Here is a 24,250-nt window from a genome sequence, read left to right on the forward strand (position 1 = left end):
TGTATGGAATAATAAGTGTCAAGCTTCAGAAAATTGGAAAAAAATTAAATACACTAAACGTATGTTCATTGTTCAAACATTTTCCCTATTGGACCATTGCTTTAAATAGCATTTAGTCTATGAAAATATTATGCTCTTGAAACAGTTAAAATACCAATGTTTTTTAGTTTTAAAATTATGATGAATATTTTTTTCCTTCAAAATTTGCTTGGGGGAGGGGGGTAAAGTTTATTGGTTCTTGAAACTTGAGCACAATGACTGATTAAAATTTAAATGCTTCACTCAGTTACTTTAAAACATTTATATGATGATAGTGATGTTCTGGAATTCCTGGAGAACACAGTGGAACGAGAAACGCAAAAGAATTTCATTTAGATTTGCAAAAAATCTTCTCCGTTTAAGAAGTTCTATGAAAAACTCGACAAAAAAGGGAATTTATGAACTGCAATTAGAAAACTTCAATTTGAACAAGACATTGTATTGAATAATTCCACAAGGAAACAGTCAAAATTATTTCCAACACTTTACACATCGAGTTCATAAATTAAGGATCTGATTCCGAGACAAATGTTGCTCTATGAGAACCAACAATTTACAACAAAAGGAGAAAAATGACTAAATAAATAAAATTGTACCCTATATGTACAGAGAAAGAACAAATATGTGACAGTGTGACAGAGTTAATACAAATTTACACTATCAGGAATTTTAACAAGAGAAAAACTGGGTCGAAAACAGACGCTTTTGGAAAGCAAAAAGTACTAGAACAAGTACGCAAATAAACCAATCGATTAAAATGGGGAAATACTACAATAAAAATAAAAAAAAATAAATAAATAAAAAATTTAAAAACTGGTGAAAACTATAAGAATATAAGTAATGAGTGCATTAGGTGCATTTAAATATTTTGTCTCAAACAATACATTGTCTTTCACTCGAAGGAATATATTTCAATTGCCCTGTTTTAGTATACCTTACTTACATTTTATATTTTTATAGGAAACTCGTCACATGAATTTTGTTGAAATTCTCAGTGATTTTTCCTAATATTTGCGAGAAAAGACACGAAAATTTTCAAAAAAATTCGTGAGATTGTTATCCTATAAAAAAATAAAATGTTCCTAAAAATACTGAAACAGCACGGATGAGCTACGTTCCTTTGCGCAGGAGACGACTGATATACATTGTGTAAACTCAAACAAAGATAACTCAATTTGAAAAACCCACAACTCAAAAATGAGTCAAGAACGTGAGATACTTTGACAAAAACAGAAAAAAAGAAAGAAGACATTGTTTTGGGTTCACTGGCAGCATAATAACTTTTTTTATGCCTTTTTTGCTTATTCTACTTTTTTTTTCAAAATGAGAAAAAATGACACTGTTACAAAAAATAAAATAATTTAATCAGAAGTCTTCAACATTTTCAAGAGGTGTGGTTGTTAAAAACTTTGGCACAAAATCTAAAACTGAGTGTGTTTTTTGTGTTTGAGATACTTCTAAACTTAAAATCACAACCTGGTTATGAAACATAGGAGTTTAATACTTTTATTTTCCTTTCTCTTAATTAAGAAGTTGGGTTGAGAATGTTGTGTGATTGTCCGAGGGAAAAGGGAACTTATTGCTGATTCAATAAAAATTGAGCTACTGGAGCGATTGCCTACAGGAATATTTTCCGAACATTTTGGCCGAAATTGTCCAAAACTATCAAATTAAAAAGCAGGTGTTCCTTAAGTTGTAAACATCTCGTTGATTTCCAAACTTCATGCTGTTTTCCTCTAGCTCAGACCTTGTCAAAAGGTCTTCTTAAAGTTTGTAAAAACCATGTTTGAAGGTGTTAACTATTGGACTAAAATATAATTTAGGTTCTTTATAAACACAAAAAATGAACTGAACCTTTACCGTTGAAAATTCAAATTCTAATTTTTCGACCCCAATTGACAAAAGTTGCCGGCCTTTGCACTGAGATCCTTTTCCCTTGGATGGTCACACATTAGCGGGTCTGCAGGCTGATGATTGAAATTGATAGACAAAGCTAAGAACAAAGAAGACAAAATGAGGGCTGCTATTGGTGGAAAGCAGGTAGTTGCAATGGACAAAGAAGGTAGATGATAGACCAACTAAGGGCAACCCACAAGAGACTCTACAGTTAGTCCAACATTTTCTCTCGTAGTCTATAGGAACCACTCATTTCAACTGATAGGATCGGCTCCATAATCCCTGTATCTTCTTTGTCTACGGCTTTATCTATTAATTTCAACAACCAGCCCACAGGAATAGTAAATTGCTGTTTCAATTGTGAGGTTTGTAATTCTTATTTAAACCTTGCTTACAATTCAGAGGGAGCAAATTGTAGATTTTTACATTTGACCAATTGATTTTTACTGAGAGCATTAAACATGTGGTAAGCACATCTGCCCATGGTAGATTCCATTCTCTTATCTAGCCGATCTCTATCACTTATTTTTTATACATTTGTTGTAAATAGTTCCAATAACAGGACGAAAAATGTGTCTTCTGACTGCGCTTTAGATTAGAAGGCATATTCATTGTAGAAGCACATGCATTTAGCCATATCCTGATTATAAAATGAGCTTTGTGCAAATTAAACTTCAAGTTAGGCGTGAAATATAAAAATAGGGCTAATTGAGCTAATGATGGCTGAACAGAATTGACAAAAATTAGACTAATATTTGCACTTGCATCACAGTTGAGCAGTGCATTGCTCTAAAGTCAAATTCAATGGCAGTGATCGGTAAGGGTATTTTGGGTATTCTTTTACATTGCTTATTAAAAAGAGTCAAGGGTTAGACCACTGAACAAATTTAAAATAGATGGATTAAAATAAATCTAAATCTTTAAGTAGATTTTTAAATATAACAACCACTCGGGTTAGCCAATTAGGTGCACAATATATCCCTGGTTTGTGATCCAGTGATGAAAATCGAGTTGTTGGTGATTGCGGTCAGGTAGAGAGGAATTCATATTCTGTAGAGCTTAAATGCTCTGAGTTGTAAATTGTAAAACTGCATCACCAGAACCCTTCAGGCAATCTCAGAATGCAAATCAAAAAGTCTTTTGTGAGAATGGCTCAGAGTTATGTATCACTTTAAGTTGAATCAATTAACTCTTTTACATCGTGTATTTGGCGACTGCTTGACATTGCAAGTGTATCGGCTAAATTAAAATATTCTAGGATGAGGTTTTATGGCAAAGTTATGGAAAGTCTGCCCAATGGAGTAGGTATTAAGCAAAACAACCTGCAGTCTCCTGTATGAAGGAACGTATTTCACCTGTGCTGTTTCAGTATTACTATGATTATTTCATTTTATCATGAAAAACCCGTCACAAAAGTAAGTATACAAATTTCAAAGACTTTTCATAAAAGATTAAAAAAATTTCAGAAAAATTCAAGCAATGGTTCTGCTATCGACAAATGAAATGAAAGTAGAAAATACTGAAACAGCTCAATTAAAACACGTTTTTTCATGCAGGAGATGACAATTTAATGTCACCCTGATCCTTCTTAGAACTTTTTCATGACCGTTTTGAGAGTTTCCAATCTCCTTATGGACAAAATGAAAAATAAGATCACTTACAGGGGGAGAAAAATTAAGGGTATTTGCTAAATTTGCAGAAAGATCAGCATTAAATCTATTGGCTCAAACTCTGCTAGGTCAAAGTCATAACAGAGAGGGATATAAAATTCAATAAAATGCTCTAAAAACAGGGATAAAATATTTCAACAACGTAAAGACGGGAGTATTTCTGACAATAGTCTTTATATCTACCTGCAATGATAAAATGATAATATTACGATGATTCAGCTTACGGAAATAAAAACAGCATGCTCTAGACATTCAGTAAATTTAAAAGTACTAAATAAATTAATTTAATTAATTTTTATCATTAATTTAACTACAACAAACGAGTTTTATAAGTCTTTGATTCAATTTTTCTAGGTTTCATCCGCTTGGTAATCAAGTATGAATTGATAAGACCTGTATAACAGATGATTTTAAAATATGTATAAACTGTACACATGGTGCGAGATATCTACAACAATAGTTTTTCAAGGTACTTGGTACTTACTAAAACAGTTGAATATAGATTACAAAAAGGTGTAGAGTTGACAAAACCCATGGCTGCCTTTTTTATTTACATTGGTCCATTCTGGTAATTATATTTCTACAAATATGGATACAATCACCATATTTGGATACACAAAAATAAAACCGATAGGAAAAAGGTGAAACTCAGTAAACTGAGAGACAGCACTCAAAATCTTGAAAAGCAAAAAAAAAAAAGAGAGAAGAGTAAAACTTTGAGAAAATTCAGACATAAAAAATTTTAGGCTAATTTAGCCTATGAAAGGAACATTAGGGTGGAAAAGTTATGGCCATGACAATAGAAAAATTTGTTGTTTTCAATATCAAAGGAGAACTATTGCTACTTGGACAAGAATAATATAAACTGTCTAAAATACGGGCGACATGGGTGGAAATCACCGTTGAAAATGCAATTCCTTGAGATTAATTAAGAGGGAAAAATAACCACCAAAATTTCATCGTGAACACATTTCAATATTTATGATTAACTCAAATAGATTTTTCATTGACAAAAAGAGCATTCGTAATTCCGCAAAAGTGCTGATGGGATACTGAGCTATTGGATTCAATCAGAGCAATTTTGATATTATTATAGCAAAGGTTCATATTAAAAGAGAAAAAGTCAACTATGTGATAGGTAATTTTTAGGTATTTTCTAATGCTGAGTCTGAAAATGGCGATTATTCTATACGTTTTAGATGATGGCGAATGGATGGATGAAGTTGTTACACTGCAAGTTACGAAAGAGCAGGGAAAATTTTTTAGACATCCTGTACGTATACATATTATGCATTTTTGGCTGCTGACCTCAAAATGACCTAGATCTTTCCCCATCAATCCATCATTCAATGATCATCAATCATCAATGCACTAGTTTTTCAGAGAATCAAAGTTTCCCAGAAGAAATCTTAATCAAAATATTGCACTGACTTTCTTTTTGCTATTGTGTAGCTGATAAAATCATATAGCTGTCATTGAATAGAGTTCAGCTCTTGTCTCTCCCTGCAAATACAATCATTTGGTAGCTTGATTACAGATTATCATAAAAATTGTCTATTCTAAAAAATTAATTTTAGATCATGCAACTTGGAAAAATGATACATTTATCAGAGACACATTTTAAAATCTATGCTAGAAATTGTGAGCATTTTAGCAGACAGAAGAAGGTGAACGGAAGTATGTATCTTCTCTGCTTTGTTTCAATACCTCTACAAACATTTTATTTTTTCATGAGAGGACTGTCAAACCAAGTCTGTTAAATTAAGTGCCTTTTCTCACAAGTGTGAAGAAAAATCACAAAAACTCTCAGGCAAATTCATGAGAAGGTTCTCTTATAAATAAATTCTGGTAAGACATGATGAAACATTGCAATCAAGATATGTTCCTTCCTTCAGGAGACGAGACATTTATGATGTTTCCTGGAGGCATGGACAGCACTGAAATCTTTTTTTTTCACAGATAGAATGATACATTGCTATTTTTGGTTTACATAATTCTTCTGAGAATATGACGACTACTTTAATCAAATATCAAAGTATCTTTGATTTCATCTCAGGCCTCACTTGAATTTCCCTAATTTTTTTTCCGACCTACCATTTAAAAATTAGTTCAATAGAGAACTTAAATTAAAGTGGTTTGGGACAACTTAGAAACATAAATTCGATAAAATAAAATACAATATTTTCAGACTCATCATATACAGTCTTAGTTTAGCGCCATTATTATTTTCTGTATTGGAACAGAAAAAATATGAATACTTCAATTCTACTCAGGCAGCCATGATTTAGACCGAGAGATACATTTTTCTTTGGCGGATATTTTATCAGACTTAGAAAAAATATCTAATTTGTTTTCCTAAATCTATGAACTATGTACGTGGCAGCGAGAATATCATTTTTAGAGAGACATGATAAGAGAATTTGGCCAGCAAAATAATAAATTTTGAAAATTTCACATCGGAAATTGGAAATTCAAATTGGATCTTTTTGAGCTTAAAAAAATATGGGGTGGTGTTTTTACCTACATATGATGTTCAACAGGCTTTATTTCTGTCTCTTTCACAATTAGCTGACATTGTGGTTTTGCCATTGTGATGATAAGAAAATTAATCGTAATGATAATTCACTGAATTTCATTTTCAGATTTTAAATAACGATAGAGATTTGGAAAATCTTCCAGGAGACTGAAACATTACAGAAAATAATGACATTTACAGCAAAAATATGATAGTAACAAGTTCTGATTAAAATATTAAAAAATTGTGATCCAAGAATTCGATAGGGGTTAGTACCATGATGACACAGGAATTTCGTTGAATTTATTCTCTAATTTGGCCATGAAAAATATATATAGTATCTTAAGTTGAGACAAAGAGACCTAGACAAGTAAAAAGGTTAAGCTATTTGAATTGCATCATTGAGGAATACTTCAGACATGCATTATTATAACACAGCATTCATCAAAAACGAGAGACAAAATTTACCTAGAAAGAATTAATTGCAGCAGGGTTCACCAGAACGAACCAAAAAAGGTTAAACAATAACCAGTTTTCTATTATATTGCAAAGACATTTGTTTCGATTTTGTTTCAAAGAAAACAAAATAGAAAAAGTTGCACGATTTTGTTGAAAAAAAAATAAACTTTGGAAGCTCAAATTTTGGGGATCACTCTATTAGACAACCAACAACAACTAGTTTTCCATTTATATTATGCAGCAACGAAAATGAAGTTACTTGGGAGCATTTCACAGGTATTAAACTTACAGCAACCAATGTTATAATTAAAAGGAGGACTAAACCATTGCTGTCAGCTATATTAAGCTTAGAATTATGTTTTGAATAATAGAAATTAACAGCCAAGATTCTTGCCGAACCTTTAGACTGACTACGTTAATTGGATTCGCTTGCCTCTATGTCGAAACAAAAAAAACCTTGAGATCATCCGTACAACTTTTAAAAAAAGATGATGAACATGGACTACTGGCATGACTGAAAGTGGTTGACGAACAGCTAGTTAAAAAAAAAGTCTTTCCTTCCGTCTGGCTACCTTTTCTTTATCACAATTTTGTGTCATGATGGGGTGAACTTAAAATTCAAAGTTGCTCTTACTAGTTGCAACAGCACAGTTGCTGCAAAATTACAACGTTGTGGGCTGTTAAACTACATTTAAAATGCTGGACTATAAAAGGGATACTAAAATAGTACAGTGCAAATTTTAAATGCATGACTCGCGCATCATGCATGGAGCCGGATCTCAGAAGCTCTCTACAAAGCTTGCTGGGAAGAGACCTGTTCGGCCAGTGCGTTGCTGCGTGCCCTTGTACCAGCCATCCTCTCGCTTCTTGTGCACGTAGATGATGTCTCCAACCTGCAGTTCCAGCTCAATTTCGCTGTTGGGCGGGTACGGTACAATACAGCGGAATCTGAAACATTAGAGGAAGAATGGTTTGCAACATAGAAAACGGATACAGAAACATTAAGGTACGGCACTCAAGGCCAGCAAGATCGTCGTCATAACAATCTGCCTCAGTAGATCAGCAAAATTTACATGTTTATAATGGGGCTCATCGAGCAGCTTGACAACCTGTTTGAACGCGCCTTAAGTTTATCTAACATGCAGCAAAGAGAACAAGACTGATCATAGCATTGTTGTTGATCCTTAATAATTCATATGTACACACCGAACATACTTCAGAAAAGTTTTTAGCCGGCTAAGTGGGGTTGATGACTGATGAAAAATTAAGATCACAGGTACGAACGTTTGCAATTGACAATTAGTAGACATTAGTAGCATTACTTAGAGGAGTATTTTTCGTACAAAATATACCCAAATACATCAAACCAAATGGGAGTTATAAGGATTAAAATTTAACAGTTCAAAAAACGCATTAATAAGAAATAGTTATTGGATGTTTTCCGTTTTCCAGACTTAAATTTTGGACAAAAATATAATTTTACACCTCATATTGGTACAAAGATAAAGCGAACAGCTCTCGTTCATTCTTCAGATGGCTAAGGGGTGATCTTTTTGAAAATTAAATTTCTGATTCTATGACACACATTACAGTAAAAACAGACGTACAACGAAAAGATAATTTACCTTTCTTTGATCGGAGGAGCAAGTTGCTTGCTCAATTTCCTTGCTGAGTTGGCATCGGCATCTAAAGAACTTGATTTCCTATGGTGAATATTTGAACTAATGGCGTTAGTGCTGCTATCGCCGGTTGATTTGCTAAAAAAAAAAGGCAGTAAGAAGATTGAAGGTGCAAGACTAAATAATAATTACACACTTATCCTTGACTAGAGTTTTAAAAAAGGTTTGAAGTATAAATTCATCATTGTTATTATTTTCAAATTTTTTAATCTATGTTACATTTTTGAAATTTTTAGAGAATACCACTGAAAAAGGTTGGAAATCAAGAATAACAATAAACAATTTTTGTCACAATTTCATCAACACTGTAACACATGGAAAATTTTCAGGCTTAACTCATATCTGAGACAGTAAACTTTCATACTTTCGTAAATTAAAACTTTTGGTTTTCAAAAAACCATTGAAGTCCATTTACATCAGATCACATAAAATTTCAGTGTGTGCTTTATTGTAAAAAAAAAAAAAAAAAAAAAAAAAAAAAAAAAAAAACAGCTCCTCCTTTTTGCCACATTTTTTTGGGGTCAGTTTCTGAGCATTGAAATAAGATTTGTGAAAAATCAAACTCTACCTATCAGGCTATCTGCTTGATGTATAAGTCTCTTTAAGATGAGAGATTTGAGCTCCATTAATTTTGATTTTTTTGCAAGCTGTAGGTCTGAATTTGGGGTTTATAATGTAACATACATGCACTGGTTTCTCTTGAATGTATGGATTGATTAAAGATTCTCTGAGCAAAACCAACTTCTTCTATGTGAAATTTTGATGAGAAAAAATGCATTGACAAAGTCATGATTTATACCCTGTCTCATAGTATATGGTGAAATCCTTTCAATCATTCTAATTTTTTGATGACTGCGGCACTCTTAATGATTATTAGCAAGTTAATATCGCCACTCCCAGCCAAAGTGTCACAAACACTACTTATGCTTAGACGCGATGAAGCCAGACATAACGATATTGTTTTAATTTTATCTTTAGGAATTTTGTCCATACTTTCGTAAAATTTCAGGTATTAATTTTGAAGGCAAAAGAAGTATCAGGTAAAATTTTCGATTGATTCTGTTCATCACTTCTTCTGTAAAATACTGGACGACTTTGAGTTTGGCAACATAGTGCTCAAGTACACATGGCGCTTGAAATACTTCCACAGAAGGGTGACGGTATAAGAAATCATGATTGAAGTATAATAAGATTTGGTCGGTGAATAAGTACTACAGTTTCAGTTGTCTGAGTATTAATTTGGAGATGTTTCCTTTAAAAACCTAACTTAGATTACACCAAACAACAAACTTTAAAAATGCAGTTAGAAGTGCTGGGTAATGCAATTTGTCAATCAAAACAAACATCAAAAGCATTAAAACAAAAAAATAAGAAACCAAAACGCATGGAAAACAAAAAAATAAGCACATACAAAAAGATTGATATCTATGTTGCACCATCATAAGGTCAATGTGACCCGCTTATTTAAAATTTTCTCTAATTATCGCCGCATCTCAGGAAATTTGCGATTTTTGGTGATTTTGACTTCTATCAGCCTCCGTCATAAGGACAAAAGCTGATATCTCACATTGTAAGTGCAGTAATCTCTCGCTATAACGAATCGGCAAAGGGCCGGGCGATTCCTTTGCAAAAGAGAAATTTTCAATATAATGAGTGTCGTTATAGCGAGAGAATACTGTATGAAGTAATGGGAAAATGATTAGACAAACTCAAAATTTTTCAAATGAGCAGAATAGTTTGATTTCAAGAGCTGACATTTATCCAAAGAAATTTTAAAACGTTTTTTAGCTGAAATATTTCCAAATTTCATGAGGTAGTTACATCTTTGAGGCATTTTACCGATTATTAATTCCTGAGGATATTTGGACAATGTATCGACAGTGAAACTGCAGAATTCCATATTTCGGTTTGTGACGTTGCAGTCTTTTGGTCTTACTTAATTTTTAAGGAAAAAATATTCAACGTCATAATTCTTCTCCCGTGTGTGAGAAATATATTGAAATTTCAAGCAATAGCGTTGGCTTGCTCTCCTTTGATAAAACAATAGGGCAGTGGAGATTTGGAAACATTGCGAACTAGGTATGTCTTCCTGCAGTTTCACATTCCATTTGGATTGCATTTTGCAAAAAGGAACTACTAGCATTGCAATGTTGCTAAGATTGTGCAACTTCTTTTGTCTTGGAGGAAAAACCCGATTATCTATTAATAGTTTCTATTTTACTCGCTAAAAACTGTAAATTTAAGACGAAAATTACCATCTAAATTTCATAGTTTTTCACGATTTCCGCAATTTTATTGCAAAAGATGAAGTTGCACAATCTTAGCATCATTACAATGCTAGTGGTTCCTTTTTGCAAAATGCAATCCATTTAAGAATCTGAAATGAAAGCTCCCTTCGACCCCTTCATTAATTAACGAAGTCCATCTGAGAGTTTTTCCTCAACAAGCGACTGTCGAAATTTCTCAGCATCCTATGAAAAAAAAATTATAAGAGCAAGCAAGCAACAAAATCAGTGCAGAACATACCTCGGAAAATGATTAAGAACATTGGAGCGTTCTTTCGGTTTAACTCTATGCGAGTTATAGGGAGAGAGCATGCGTGAGGACGAATCAGCTGAAGCTGTGGCAAGCAATTGACTTGGGCAGGAATCAGACCTGGTGAATACAGGGATCGAGCAACACACATCAAAACTAAGCGATATTCTCACAAAGCTAGGGTCCAGGGTTATTTACAAGAATTGGACACATTTAAATCAAAAGAATTTGATGGCTCAAGGAAATATCGATGCAAAGTAGTTAAGTAACTCAAAGAGAAATCATGGTTGAAAATAGATTTCCTTTAAAAGTCAATGATGGTCATCATAGGTTACTGTGATCAATTTTTAATTTAGATTACTGGGAACTTATGTTACAACAAAAGCAAAATAAAATAATTCAGGATCATGCCGGAAGAAAACCGCACCTCGAAGTACACTTTTTCATAAATTTTGTTTTTCACCCCGAACTATTACATCATAGATTTCCAAACTTCAGGGCCTGGATTAAAAGAATAGCCTTTGATTTAACCACTTGATCCACAAAGATTTTAAGAAAACAATTTCAAATATTCAAAAGGGGTTTGGTTCGAAGCGCTGTACTTTTTACATATGCCCTCCTTCCAGCATCGTCCCTAGTGGGTCAGTTGCGCTGGTTACAGAATCGTGTTTTGATTCTCGATTCTTGTAGGTTAGCAAAAGTAATAAGATCTGTCCATACCGCAACTTTCTACATTCAATATTAACCAAGATATTGCCCTTTGAAAAGTCAGGTTTTTGACGTCATCCACCGTGGCAGTGACACCTGGGTGAGTTCAAATAAGCGTCTAATCTGGTGTCCCCAGCTGTTTTAATCGTCATAATCTGAGAAACATGGGCAGATCAAATTTTTTTCTCATTTTCCACACTATTGTTGACTATTACATGCTATTTCCCACTTTATTTGGACTGAAATAAAAATTTAGGAGAACTTTGAATGTGCAAATTACCTACATTTGTCCCAAATTTGCGTGTCCCCCGTGCCTGGTTCTTGACTTTAAATCGATGTTGCAGCATAACTAGAGTGATTATTTAAGAAAACTTTATCGGAGATGATAGGTAATGCTTTTGAATTTGAGAAAAAAAATATGTCAATTTATTTTTTGCTCCATCAATAACTTTTTCACGCGCTAGAATCATTGTCCCGAGCAACAGTCAGCAACAGTCAGGAGAGACATGGCAACGATGTAATAAGCTCTAAATGATTGCCGTAACGTTGAGGTTTTTCCAAAAACGACTTTTTTTGTTTTGGTTGAATAGTTCACACGTCGTAGATGGCAAAAATTCCGAAATTCGCAAATTTTTGTGCAAGATTAACGCCATTAACGATGCCAAACAGAATGCTATACACGATAACTAACAGGCCGTCAAGCATACACACACACACTAACATCAGCTCGTAAAATACTTTCGAAGTGTGCGTTAGGGAAAATTTTCTCTTATTCCGATCCTCTAGGATGTGCTACTAAATATTCCGTGAAAAAAAACACCAAAATTGTCTTTACTGTTAGAGATAAGCTTAAAAAACAGCTTATTCCATCCTGTCCCGTTCCATCTTGTCCCGTTCCATCCTGTCCCATTTGTTTCCATCCTGTCCCATGTCCCAGTTTAGTGGGACGGAGTGGATAACTGTTACAACTGAGACTTTGCCTGCTAGGCGCTCTTTCCTACCGATTTAAGTGAAACTTGGTATCCGGGGGTATTTTTCAATGGGGAACTCGAATTTTTAGTCGAATTTTGAAAATTCTAAAATCCAAGATGGCGGACATTGCCTAAAATGCTACCGCAGCGCCTAATCAACTGAGGCTTGTTTGTTTAAGCCCTGTAGGCGCTCTTTTCGACCGATTTAAGTGAAACTTGGTATCCGGGGGTATTTTTCAATGGGAAATTTGAATTTTTAGTCGAATTTTCGAAATTCGAAAATCCAAGATGGCGGACATGACCTAAAATGCTATCTCAGCGCCTAATCAATCGATTTACGCGAAACTAGGTACCCGGGGGTATTTTTGAATGGGAAACTCGAATTTTTCGTCGAATTTTCAAAATTCGAAAATCCAAGATGGCGGACGTCGCCTAAAATGCTATTTCAGCACCTAATCAATCGATTTACGCAAAACTTGGTACCCGTGGGTATTTTTGAATGAGGAACTCGAATTTTAGTCAAATTTCCAAGTTTCGAAAATCTAAGGTGGTGGCCGTGGCTTAAAACACTATCTCGGTAACTAATTAATTGATTTTAATGAAACTGGACCGGAAAACCTTGGCATTAGGAAAAGAAAGGAAATTTTAATAGGGGTGCAATACATGGTTTCTTATGTATCTTAGGCTACGAAATCGAAAAATTCCTAGGTTTTTTCCATCGTGCACAGATTCTCCAGGAAGATTGACTCTGCTGGAAAAGCTAGATTTTTAAGGAAAATTCCGATTTCTCCGGAAAAATTCCGAACTTTCCCGGGATAAGTCGCACTGATACAGGTAAATGGAAGTGATCTTCGGAATCAGCGCCAAAAATCTACTCCGAAACCGTTGGCAAATCTTCGGAAAAAAAAAAAAAAAAAAAAAAAAAAAAAAAAACGTTGACCAGTGTAATTGATATGTTAATGCAATTCCTCAAACTTTTCCTGGCTTTACCTCTACTTCAGCGGGTACACGCCCACTTGGAGTTTTAAAATTCGATGTTTTTGATCAATTTTGTATTGCAATGTTCCAAGAAATAAAAGCTTCTTCTCGTGTTAAAGGAAGACAGTAGGCATTTTGATAAAAAGACGGAACTGTCTAAAAGATAAGCAGAATAAGCTCCAGATGTCTTTCATGACGGATGAATTTTTTTGGTTCTGTGAGATATGAAAGGGTTACATGTTTTCAATTATGCTTTAATTTAGTGCTCGACGATGCTTTTATGACAATTGCGTTCAATTTTCAATTAAAAGTATTGTATGTCACCTCTGAGATGAAAATTTGGGAAATCAGGCAAAATTAGAGCAAATTTTGGGAAGTGATACACTTGACGGTGGAAATTCGGGTTTAAGCATAACTATTAAGCTCGACGAGCTATATTTCCTAAGTCTACGCCTAATGAGAGTCAAAATAAAGTTTGGTTTGCCCAAAAATTCACAAAAAAATTTTGGGAGGAAATTGAACCTGGAATTTGACCCTTATTTGAATTTACCCACCTATGATTTTTCTCTCTTTGGTTTGATCAGTGATGCAGAGGGTGCAACACAAAACTTCGTTGACTTTAAACGTAAACAAACTGAAGAAACAGACAGATTCGCACTTTAAAGATCTTCTCATCATGAGATAACGCACTCGCCGCGAAGAGATTAGGCGGCCTGTCAGTTCACCTCAGTTTGTTTATGTTTAACGTCGTTGAAGTTTTGCGTTGCGCCCTTTATATCACTATCAAACAAAAGAGAAAGAAACCAAAGGTGTCATTTCCACGGAGGATGACGTCAAAATTCTGACATTTCAAGGGCGATAACTCGGATAATATTGAACATAGAAAGTTGCGGTTTGGACAGATCTTATTATTTTCAGCTAATCTACGAGAATCAAGCATCAAAACAAGATTCTGTGATCAGCGCAACTGACCCATTGCCATTTTCTTCTTCCTTCTTTTTTTAACAAGTCAAAAAAAAACAATGCATATTATTTACACGCATCTTTATTAGGTAGCAATGCATGCTTTTACAAAGGGAAAAATCTCCTTGACCGAAAAAATGATGCTAAAATGGCTTGACCTCTTATCCAACACTATGTTGTGAAACTGTTACTTCTTTAAGATTTTGGCCTTATTTACTATTTAATACAATGTATAAATTACAGCCTCATTTAGTTCTTATGCAATATCTGGCATAATCATGCTGATGTTTTACTAAAAAATGGGACCTTTGACTTCATTTACACTTTCTAAGACTATGAATTGAGCTCAGTTGGTTTCATTCCATTTGTCCACCACTCGTGAAACCACGAAATGCATGTCCTTTATCCGGAAACACCGCTTTTACACTTTAATGTTTCATTATTAATGGGCTCATGGCATTCTATTTATCCATTAAATTTTTGGTGCTGTTGACTAATGAAACATAAAATCTTAAAAGTGGTATTTCTGGATAAAGGACATGCCAAAGATCCTCGAACAATGGGGAAAAGGACTGTTCTTGGTTGTAGTGCAGTAAGAAAATTGGGGATAAGAGATTCTTGATAACTCAGTTAATATTGATCATTCCCTTTGTTTAAGATACACAAATAGCAAACCACACGGAAAACACGACAAACCACACTTGCCAAAAACACAACCAAACATAAGGCAAAACTAAATAAACTTGTTCGTGCAAAGACTTACCTAACATGTACATGACGGTGCTGACTAGAAGTGGGAGGAGAGGAGCCATCCTCAAATACAGGATTGTCCATTGAGTAGGACATCGGAGGAGGTGATTTTGATTTTTTCATTATTGTGAACCGCTTCATTAAGCTCACGCTTCGCTTTTCCATTTTTCCTTTACTCTGTTGACCAAAACCAAACACCAATTAAATCACTCAGACTTGGGCAATTTATTACACGACAGAAGAGCTTAATTGTGCAGAAAATCATATTAGTCCAGAGTTAGTGGTCACACTGAGAAAATTGGGCAGATGATTCTGACTGTTATACAACACGAATTATCTGCATTTTTTTAAGTTGCAGCAAGGTAGACGATAGGACAGATTACGCAATCAACGATTTTCAAGATATCTGTAAGAGCTGGGCTCATACAGGGGTGCAAAGATGCCTGATCTCCCAAACCATGGCGAATGTAAGGGAAATCTTGGGTCATGTGTAAAAAGGATGATTTTTTACTCCTTTTTAATTTAAAAATACAGTAAATCCCATGACTCTGCTAATTTTTCTATGAGACAGGTACGGCAGATCATGAAAAACGATTGGCTTGTTTGAACTTAGCAAGAGCTTCATGTTTCCTTTGAAAATTTGTTTTTTTTTCCAGGATTTTTTCAAATAATTTTCAAGAAGTTGGACATTGTTAAGCTATTAGGAACCTTTCTACATCGATAATTTATGAAAGGTTAATGCACATAGGCTTTTAATGACAGGATCTTGTTCTTTCAAAACTGATTGAACGATCAGATCTTAGCTGTTGGCCGATATCTATGAGCACTTGTAATATGAAAACATCTGTGCTTACTGAGTCTTGCAGATAGGCACACAGAGAGCTTTCAAAGGAAAAAGCATACCCTGAGGTTCTTGCCGTTAGTAAGAGGAGAAAAGATAATTACCTTATCAAGAGCTTTGGGTGATGTTAGGATGGAACAGTTAGGAGGTCCGATTACAACCATGCCACCCAATGAATTGGCTGCCAAAGTGTTATTTTCAATGGACGATGACACTTTTGGTGTGCCTGCAGAATAAAATGTCAAAGATCATTAGGTTCTATGGAGGGAGATAGAACTACTTAAAAAACAATGAACTGTAAACTAAAAGTGGTAAAGCCAGTTGTCGAACTTTGAAAACTCATTAGTTCACTCTTTTATTTTAATGGTGGACAATTGTTTTGGAGCTTCGCTTCATCCTCAGATCACACAGTCATTAGATTCACCAGACAAAAGATTAAGCAAAACAACCAGTCAAAATCAAGTTAAAAACTGAAGGAGGAAATTGTGGAATTTTTCGAGTTTTTAAACTGGAATTTTTTTAAAATTAATAATGGTGCAAAAAAAAAGTCTCTCAAAATTTGATATTCTTCGATGGAATAAAGGGGATCAGTGTCACGGGAATAGATTCTGAAGTGGCGAGTAGAGAGAACGCTCCTACTTTAATGCTTGACCAATCTCAAAATTGACCATTTTCTTGCTATGTTCGATGGTTTCAGGGAATTTTCGGTTGATCAGTTGGGACAAACTTTCCCATTACGGATGTGTCCTGATTAAGCGGAGTTGACTGCATTGTACTTGAGCAGTATCAGTTGGCACGAAACGATAAAAAACTTACCTGAGGAGGAAGATACAGTGGTGAGGGGGGTGTGAGAGGCATCGGAATGCCATAAGGTTGGAATGGAAGTGGTCGGAGGAGTTGGACTCAAGCACCGTGGCGGTAACTCTGGTGGAGTTGAGGTTGATGTTATTACACTACAACCTGAAATCAGAAAAAAAATTTCATTCAAAATGCGGCTGTTACCACAAATTTTTTTATTCATTTTTGGTAAAGTACGTAAAAACTAACAAACTAAACAGGGTGTCTAGTATTTTTTACTTTTGAAAAATCCTGATATTTTGCTGATTTTTCCTGATACTATTTATACAAAATTCCTGATTTTTTCATTTTGAAAATTCCTGATATTTTCCTGATTTTTCTCGACTCTGGCACGGTAGGCAAAAAACAGTAAGACTTTCTCCGCTGAGGAGATTCGCCTAAGAAAAATTCCTGATAAAACGTCCAATTTTTCCGATTTTCCTGATCGGCCAAAATTCCTGATATTTACCGGTTATTCCTGATGCTAGACACCCTGCTAAAGAAAAAGGAATGCCAAGCAAGGCTGGATTTTTCGTTTGAGACAGGTTTGAATTTTTCACTTTCACAGATTCACTTCATCAATAATAATTTTAGCTCTATTGAGCTCCCAGAAACTTGAATGTCAAGAAAGTCTTAAAATTACGAACAATAGCTGAGAATGGACTAACGCACAATACCACAAAAAAATCAAGCCACAAAATGTCCGTATGGTTGCTTTTCAACTAATAAGAACCCTTCACAGCCCCATGGTAAACAAAGGGTAAATGATGTAGACCAAAGACAAAAACAACAAGCTAAAAACCTGTGGCAAGAGTGATTGGATTACCTTGTGGTTTTCCATTGTGGGTAGACGTCCTGGTATAACTCACGCCTGTTCGAGGTGCAACTGTACTTGGAGTTACGACAACTTGATTCCGACCAAGCCCTCGCAGTTGTGCTTGCAAAGCAGGTAATGACCTGAAATGAGAAAGTGAACTTTATAAAGTGTGAGACATGACAATTTGACGTAGCCTTTAATTTGGTTCAACGGGACAAGTACATTGAAAAATAGTGCGAATTTTCATTTCTACTGCTTCACCTTTTTTTTTTTGGTTAGTGAGCTGAAGAAAAATCAAATACACTGGCACATTAAATACACTTTTAGTTGTATGCCCTCATTTGTTAAATATAAAGTGTAGGGACTGTTCAATGAGTTACACATCTAGAATACTGTTTTTTATTACACGATCTAGACGCATCAATTGAACTGATTATTTTCTAAAATATGACAGTGCCAAAATTTCAAAAATGGGGTTTTAATGGATTATTTTTGCTAATACCAAGACGCATCTGGCGGCAAGACCATGTTTAAAATAAAAATTTAAATGAACAAGGGTGGAACAGTTATAGCTAAGTAATAATTTGTCTCAAAATCATGTTCATGGCACTTGCACCATACAGAAAATAATCGATTCAATTGATTGCATGAACGCATTGAATTAAAAAAGATTTTATCATGAACGAAGGATTAAAATTAATTTTGCACTACTCATGTAAAAGAATGAAAACATGAGGAGTAATGGACAAATATTCCAGAAGAGCTCAAAATGGGGTATTTTTCTATTTACACTGATTGGAGGGGCAGAAAGCTACATTTTTTTAAACAATGATACGTTATTATATTGATGACTAAAATGCAAAACCATAAATCTCTGTTTGCAACATTGCATATTCCTCCTCCCCTGTCATGATTTTTTTCTCTCCTCAGAAAAGTAGTCAACGTAATTTCTTGAAGACTTCCTCAATCTTTTTTCCTCGGTCAGCAGAATATTCAGTGTAAGTTTTAGGGTATAAAGTTGGCTTGTTTTTCTTGGAAAAAATAAAGAAAGAGCAGAAATTTTGAAACACCCCAATGGACAAAGATATTCGGCAATTTGGCCATCGACATCATTTGCAAATGCTCATGCTGTAATTTTAGAGAGGGTCCTTGTCAACGGATCAGTTGCCCTGTTCACAGAATCATGTTTTGATGCTTGATCATTGTAAATCAGCTAAAACTGATAAGATCTGTCCAAACAGCAACTTTCTACACTCCATATTAACCAAGATATCACACTTTGAAACATTTGGTTTACGATGTCATCCACCACAGTAGTGACACCCTTGGTTTCTTCTACCTTGCTTTCATCAATCAGAGAGACACACATTTGCACTGGTTACTCGACATGAAACTTGGATGAAAACAAGGAGGAAGAAACAAAGGGCTTCACTATCGCGGTGGATAACGTCAGAAACCGAATTTTTCAAAGTACAAAATCTCCGTTAATATTGAATGAAGAAAGTTGAAGGATTTTAATATTTTTAGCTAAAATACTGGAATCAAGCATCAAAAAACGATTCTGTGACCAGCGCAACTAACTCATTGCACTACAACTCTACAAAATTCATAATTTATGTGACTTCACATCATGCAAACACTCACTTGGCAGGAGCGACATAATTTCCTGGAAACACGCCACTTTTTTGAGTACGGTTTGACGTCCCTTTGTACCACCCATCTTGACACCTTTCAGTAACAGTGTACATGTTACCTTTTCGCAGCTCAAGTTCATCCTCTTTCTGCGGTTTATAAGGAAACAATGCTATGTACCTACAAAAACACAAGAATGTCAATAGTTTTAATTCAAGAGGTCTAAACAACAAAACAACTATAACAGAGTGATATTTAACTCTACTTTTATAATGTATTAGAGTTACCTCCAAATCCTAAAATCCTACGATCCATGTAAACATAACCTCATATCAGATCGATTTTTATTTTCTTATTTTTTGTGTGTGATTTTGACATACTTACTTCTTCCTTGGAGTATGATAAGTTGCAACCTCATAGGGCAAAAATAAGAGACCACTACGAAAAAGTAATCCTCGGTGAGTAGGTAGAATGAAAATGAATGCCATAAAACTTCAATTCAACAAACATGCATAGGACAATTTTTTGAAGCAGCAAATTTTTTCTTGGTCCCAGAAAACTTTTACATTTTAAGGACTACGTGCAAAACGGGCCATTTGGGGCTCGAGGCGGATACCTTTGAGACTTGCCCTATTCATTCACCTAACAATGCCTCACCTTTTCCCAAAGTTTCAAGCCCCCCAAAAATTTTGGGGAGACGCGGCGGGGGTCAAAGTTAAAAACCGGCAAAATTTTCGCGAATTTATTACTCGAAAACCAAGAAGTTTTGGAAAATGCGGTTTAAACGAGCGTATTCAGCGTGACGAGAGCTTTCAGAAAATGTATAACATCATAGGGTTTTGTCAACTTCAGCTCGAATTATCGCCTCCGAAGCGCCGGAACGCTCAAAAAAGACCCCTTATTTTTTCACGTTTGGGCCGATTTAAAAAAAAGCCATTTTTTTATTTTCGTGAAAAACTGATATATTGTTCCTGACTCTCTGTAGCCCCTCTAGCTCTTTACCGCATGCTGGGGAAATGTTTTGGTCGCGAGTTATGAGAGCGGAAAGGAGCGAAGGTCGGGAAAATCGGCTATTTTAAACTGCGCGCGCGGCGTTGATCGGAGGGAAAACGTCCCCTCCCACTCAGTTCGGCGAATCACACTCCTCTGCCGACCTCGCATTGTTGCCACATGTCTCCTAATCCGTCACCGCGCGCAGTTTAAAATAGCCGATTTTCCCGACCTTCGCTCCTTTCCGCTCTCATAACTCGCGACCAAAACATTTCCCCAGCATGCGGTAAAGAGCTAGAGGGGCTACAGAGAGTCAGGAACAATATATCAGTTTTTCACGAAAATAAAAAAATGGCTTTTTTTTAAATCGGCCCAAACGTGAAAAAATAAGGGGTCTTTTTTGAGCGTTCCGGCGCTTCGGAGGCGATAATTCGAGCTGAAGTTGACAAAACCCTATGATGTTATACATTTTCTGAAAGCTCTCGTCACGCTGAATACGCTCGTTTAAACCGCATTTTCCAAAACTTCTTGGTTTTCGAGTAATAAATTCGCGAAAATTTTGCTGGTTTTTAACTTTGACCCCCCGCCGCGTCTCCCCAAAATTTTTGGGGGGCTTGAAACTTTGGGAAAAGATGGGGCATTGTTAGGTGAATGAATAGGGCAAGTCTCAAAGGTATCCGCCCCGAGCCCCAAATGGCCCGTTTTGCATGTAGTCCTTTGAACTGACTTCTACTTGACCACTTTCGATTTCATGAAGGATTCTTTCGGCTTCAGCACTGTTGTTTCCTGCTAAAGTAGCATAAATTTACTGAATTCATGAGAACTCTCACACGCAGAATTCAATTTCACTATCGGAAAGAACTTGGAAAAAGCTTTAAACTTACGGAGCAGGTAGAAATAATGAATGGTGCGCCACATCTGTGCTGGTTGATCTGCGATGACGGTGGCTATTATGCCTGTTCAGTCCTGAAGAATTAGTCTGAAAAAATTTGTCAAAATTAATTTTATTCCACCAATGCATTGAAACTATGAATTAAGAATCAAATTAAAACAGGCTCACATAAATACCAGAGTCTACTAAAGTAAAATCGAGCTCTGAACTGATTTTGCTACATTTTAGGATGAAAGAATTTTCCTATGCTCTAACTTTATATAATTTTCACTTATGATTTAATTTTGGAAAATGTCCGTGAAAACTTGTTCCAAGTAAAATTTTGTTAGGGAAACATGTGCTATGCTACTTGATGCCTCATTCTGTCTGGCGGTCCAACTTCAAATATGTGACAAAAGGAGAGCGTTATTCTTACAAAAACTGAATCAGGAGCTGAAGTCCTCTTTAATTTCAACAGTTTATTATTCCACATATCTTACTACTCAGTTTAGAGACAGAAAATATTAGTGTTATTTACCTGGTGGGTTGACGGTCTCAATTCTAAAGCATTTTCTTGTGGTGAGCTGACTGGATCTCTAAGAACTTCAGCAGAATGTCTGTAAGAAAGAATGAAAACAGTTTGTACCCTTCAAAGCAAATAGTAGAATGCACTTTTTTTTCTATCTTGAACAAAAAAGACCTAATCATGAAAGAAAAAAAATGTTTTTCCACAGCACATAAGTGTCCATATTATTCTAGATTGAGTACCCTACTTGCGAGGGAAGTGGAAATATTATGACCAAAACAATAAAATTTAAAAAATTATCGATTATGGTAATGTTGAAATAGACTCTGCGCAGTTTTTCTGGAAATGCATTTTTTTGTCTTCCACATACATCAAGTTGCTTGTTAGTAACCATTGATTTCAGATTAAAATTCAAAGTACTGCAACTGTAAAGCTACAATAGGACTGGGAATTTTCCTGGTGTGAGCAATCACAAAATGTGAACAGAAAACTTACTTATTAAGCAGTTCTACAAATCACAACGTTTCTATAAACACTGAAACAAATTTCAAGCCTGCAATGCTTCCTTGAGTAACTTTCTGATTAAATTTTAAATTTCAGTCCAAAATTTACCTTTGATTAGGGTAGTGCTGGGGTGTCAGCTGGGAAGAGAATGCAGTGAAACTGTGCCTATTGATTGGTGATCGATGTGTTGGGGTCGAGTCGCTCGAGGAAGGCGATGTGTTGGGTGAGGAAGAGTTCGACGATGTGGTATTCGGAGTCGTGGTCGTTGAGGAACAGGAGGATGGTGATGATGGGGACGCCAAATCAGACGCTCCTTGCGTGGGCAACACGGAAGGCAATGAAGTTGGCGTTGCCTGCAAAAAAAAAGCCAAAAAAATCAGCCAAGGCTTTTCATAATAATTCAGTAGACTCAAAGATGAAACAACAGCATCATGTTGAAATACAGTTAGCTTCAACAGCTCTAAATGTAAATCTCGTTTTTACGACTGTAAATCCTTGGTATTATGAAACTTAAAACATTCCAAAGTCAGTGACTCAGCAAAAAATCACACAATGTTGGGTTTCTGAAGTGCACTGGGTATAGAGCTTAGCCCTCGCTTGGATGATCTTGGATTCATTTCCTGGTTAGCAATTCTATTTTGCTACTCACAAGTGCGGGTTGCTGATCAGGAATTGAGGGGGAGTTTGATTTAAGGGTAAGATCAGCCCTTGAACCCGATAGGAGTAAAATTTCAATCTGCCATTCTCATGGACAAATTTCTGTATTGTACTGTAACTTCGTGTCCTCCTTTAACACTGAATTGAGCTAAAGTGCTCCTAACTAGAGGACGCTACGGAGTATTCTATCAAAATTAGACTTGTCCACCCATCCTATCTTGATGGGCGAATGTCTCTATTCCAATGGACAGTTTCATTCGTGGAGAGAAACAATTTATTCTTGGTTAACTTGCTGCTTTGCATGGTGTTTTGGGTTCATCTTTCCCCCTGGCGCCACAGCAGTTCCCCCTCCCCCCCAAAAAAACAGAGACTCAGTGGTGCTTTCTCCCGCCAAGGGCTATGCTGATCAAGAGCCTAAGCGTTTATGTAGCTCTGATGAGAGCTGACCTCACAGGAGCTTAGCAACAAAAAGCGGTCGCATTGACTGGAAAACGGAGAAATGACAGGCAGAGCCCTTCAATGCAGGTCAATACAACCGACTTGGCAGGCAACGTTTCAAAGTAATTTAATGATTAACCCTTTGACTCCTGAGTATGTGGTTCAGAGCGCGCACCCCTGGCCTAGGTTAGGAATGAGAAATCATGCATAATTGACAGCTTTTAGTTTTCTTACCGTCATTCAATTATTTCTCCTCCAAATAGCTTGAAATTTTGTGTGTGTCATGCCGAGGGTATGAGGAATGAAGATCAGTCATCAAAAGTTAATTTCCAGCACCCAAAAAAATTTTATAATCAAAAAACACTAAAATTTAAGATTTTTTACTTTTTTTTTCTGAAAAATTATTTATTTATCATCACTCAAGTGGCAAACTATCACCAAAGAAGAAAACATGCGAAAATGCATTCTACATGCTTTAGTAAAAAATTTCAATCTTTGAATTAAAAAAAAATCACTTCATAAAAACACTAAATCTAAGACAACAACCGAGGCTTGAAAAAGTTTCCTCAAAATTTTAGTTGGGTGTGATATTTCTGAAAGCATGGTGCAACACATAGGGTTACTCTACAATCAAGACACTCATAGCGACTTTCTCTCCTCTTTTGAACTCCTAATTTTGTATTTGCACAGACAAGACATTTACGGGTGACGGATATCTTCTTTTCAGTAGGCGGAATGAATGTTGGAAAGTGGCGTCCAAGTAGTCTTAGGGGTGTTTCACTTGTCGATGGTTTTCCACCTGATGGTCTTCTCTTTGGTCCTTGATGGCTGCTCAATTATCTTCAGTTTGTACTCATAAATAGATACTTTTTTGTTAGTCACTAATTGAAAAAGAACATGTGCGTTCAAGATAGAGCTGTCCAGGAGATGAAAAAAAACTTTCTTGTACCATTTGACGGTCCTCCTCACACTCT

General features: G+C 35.6%; 1 protein-coding gene across 1 annotated transcript in view; it reads right to left on the reverse strand.

Moving 5' to 3' along the window:
* Positions 1-462: 462 nt before the first annotated feature.
* POSH (SH3 domain containing ring finger posh) overlaps positions 463-24,250 on the reverse strand; it is a 34,587-nt gene continuing 10,799 nt past the window's right edge. Inside the window, 12 exon segments of the mRNA XM_019044356.2 lie at positions 463-7,527; positions 8,205-8,336; positions 10,785-10,913; positions 15,177-15,340; positions 16,109-16,230; positions 16,821-16,964; positions 17,668-17,798; positions 19,303-19,470; positions 21,165-21,259; positions 21,690-21,768; positions 22,290-22,483; positions 22,485-22,534. Of these exon segments, the coding sequence (XP_018899901.2) occupies positions 7,359-7,527; positions 8,205-8,336; positions 10,785-10,913; positions 15,177-15,340; positions 16,109-16,230; positions 16,821-16,964; positions 17,668-17,798; positions 19,303-19,470; positions 21,165-21,259; positions 21,690-21,768; positions 22,290-22,483; positions 22,485-22,534 (1,577 nt within the window). The 3' untranslated portion in view covers positions 463-7,358.

Source organism: Bemisia tabaci, chromosome 3, assembly GCF_918797505.1.
Source record: "Bemisia tabaci chromosome 3, PGI_BMITA_v3".
Taxonomy (NCBI): Eukaryota; Metazoa; Arthropoda; class Insecta; order Hemiptera; family Aleyrodidae; genus Bemisia; species Bemisia tabaci.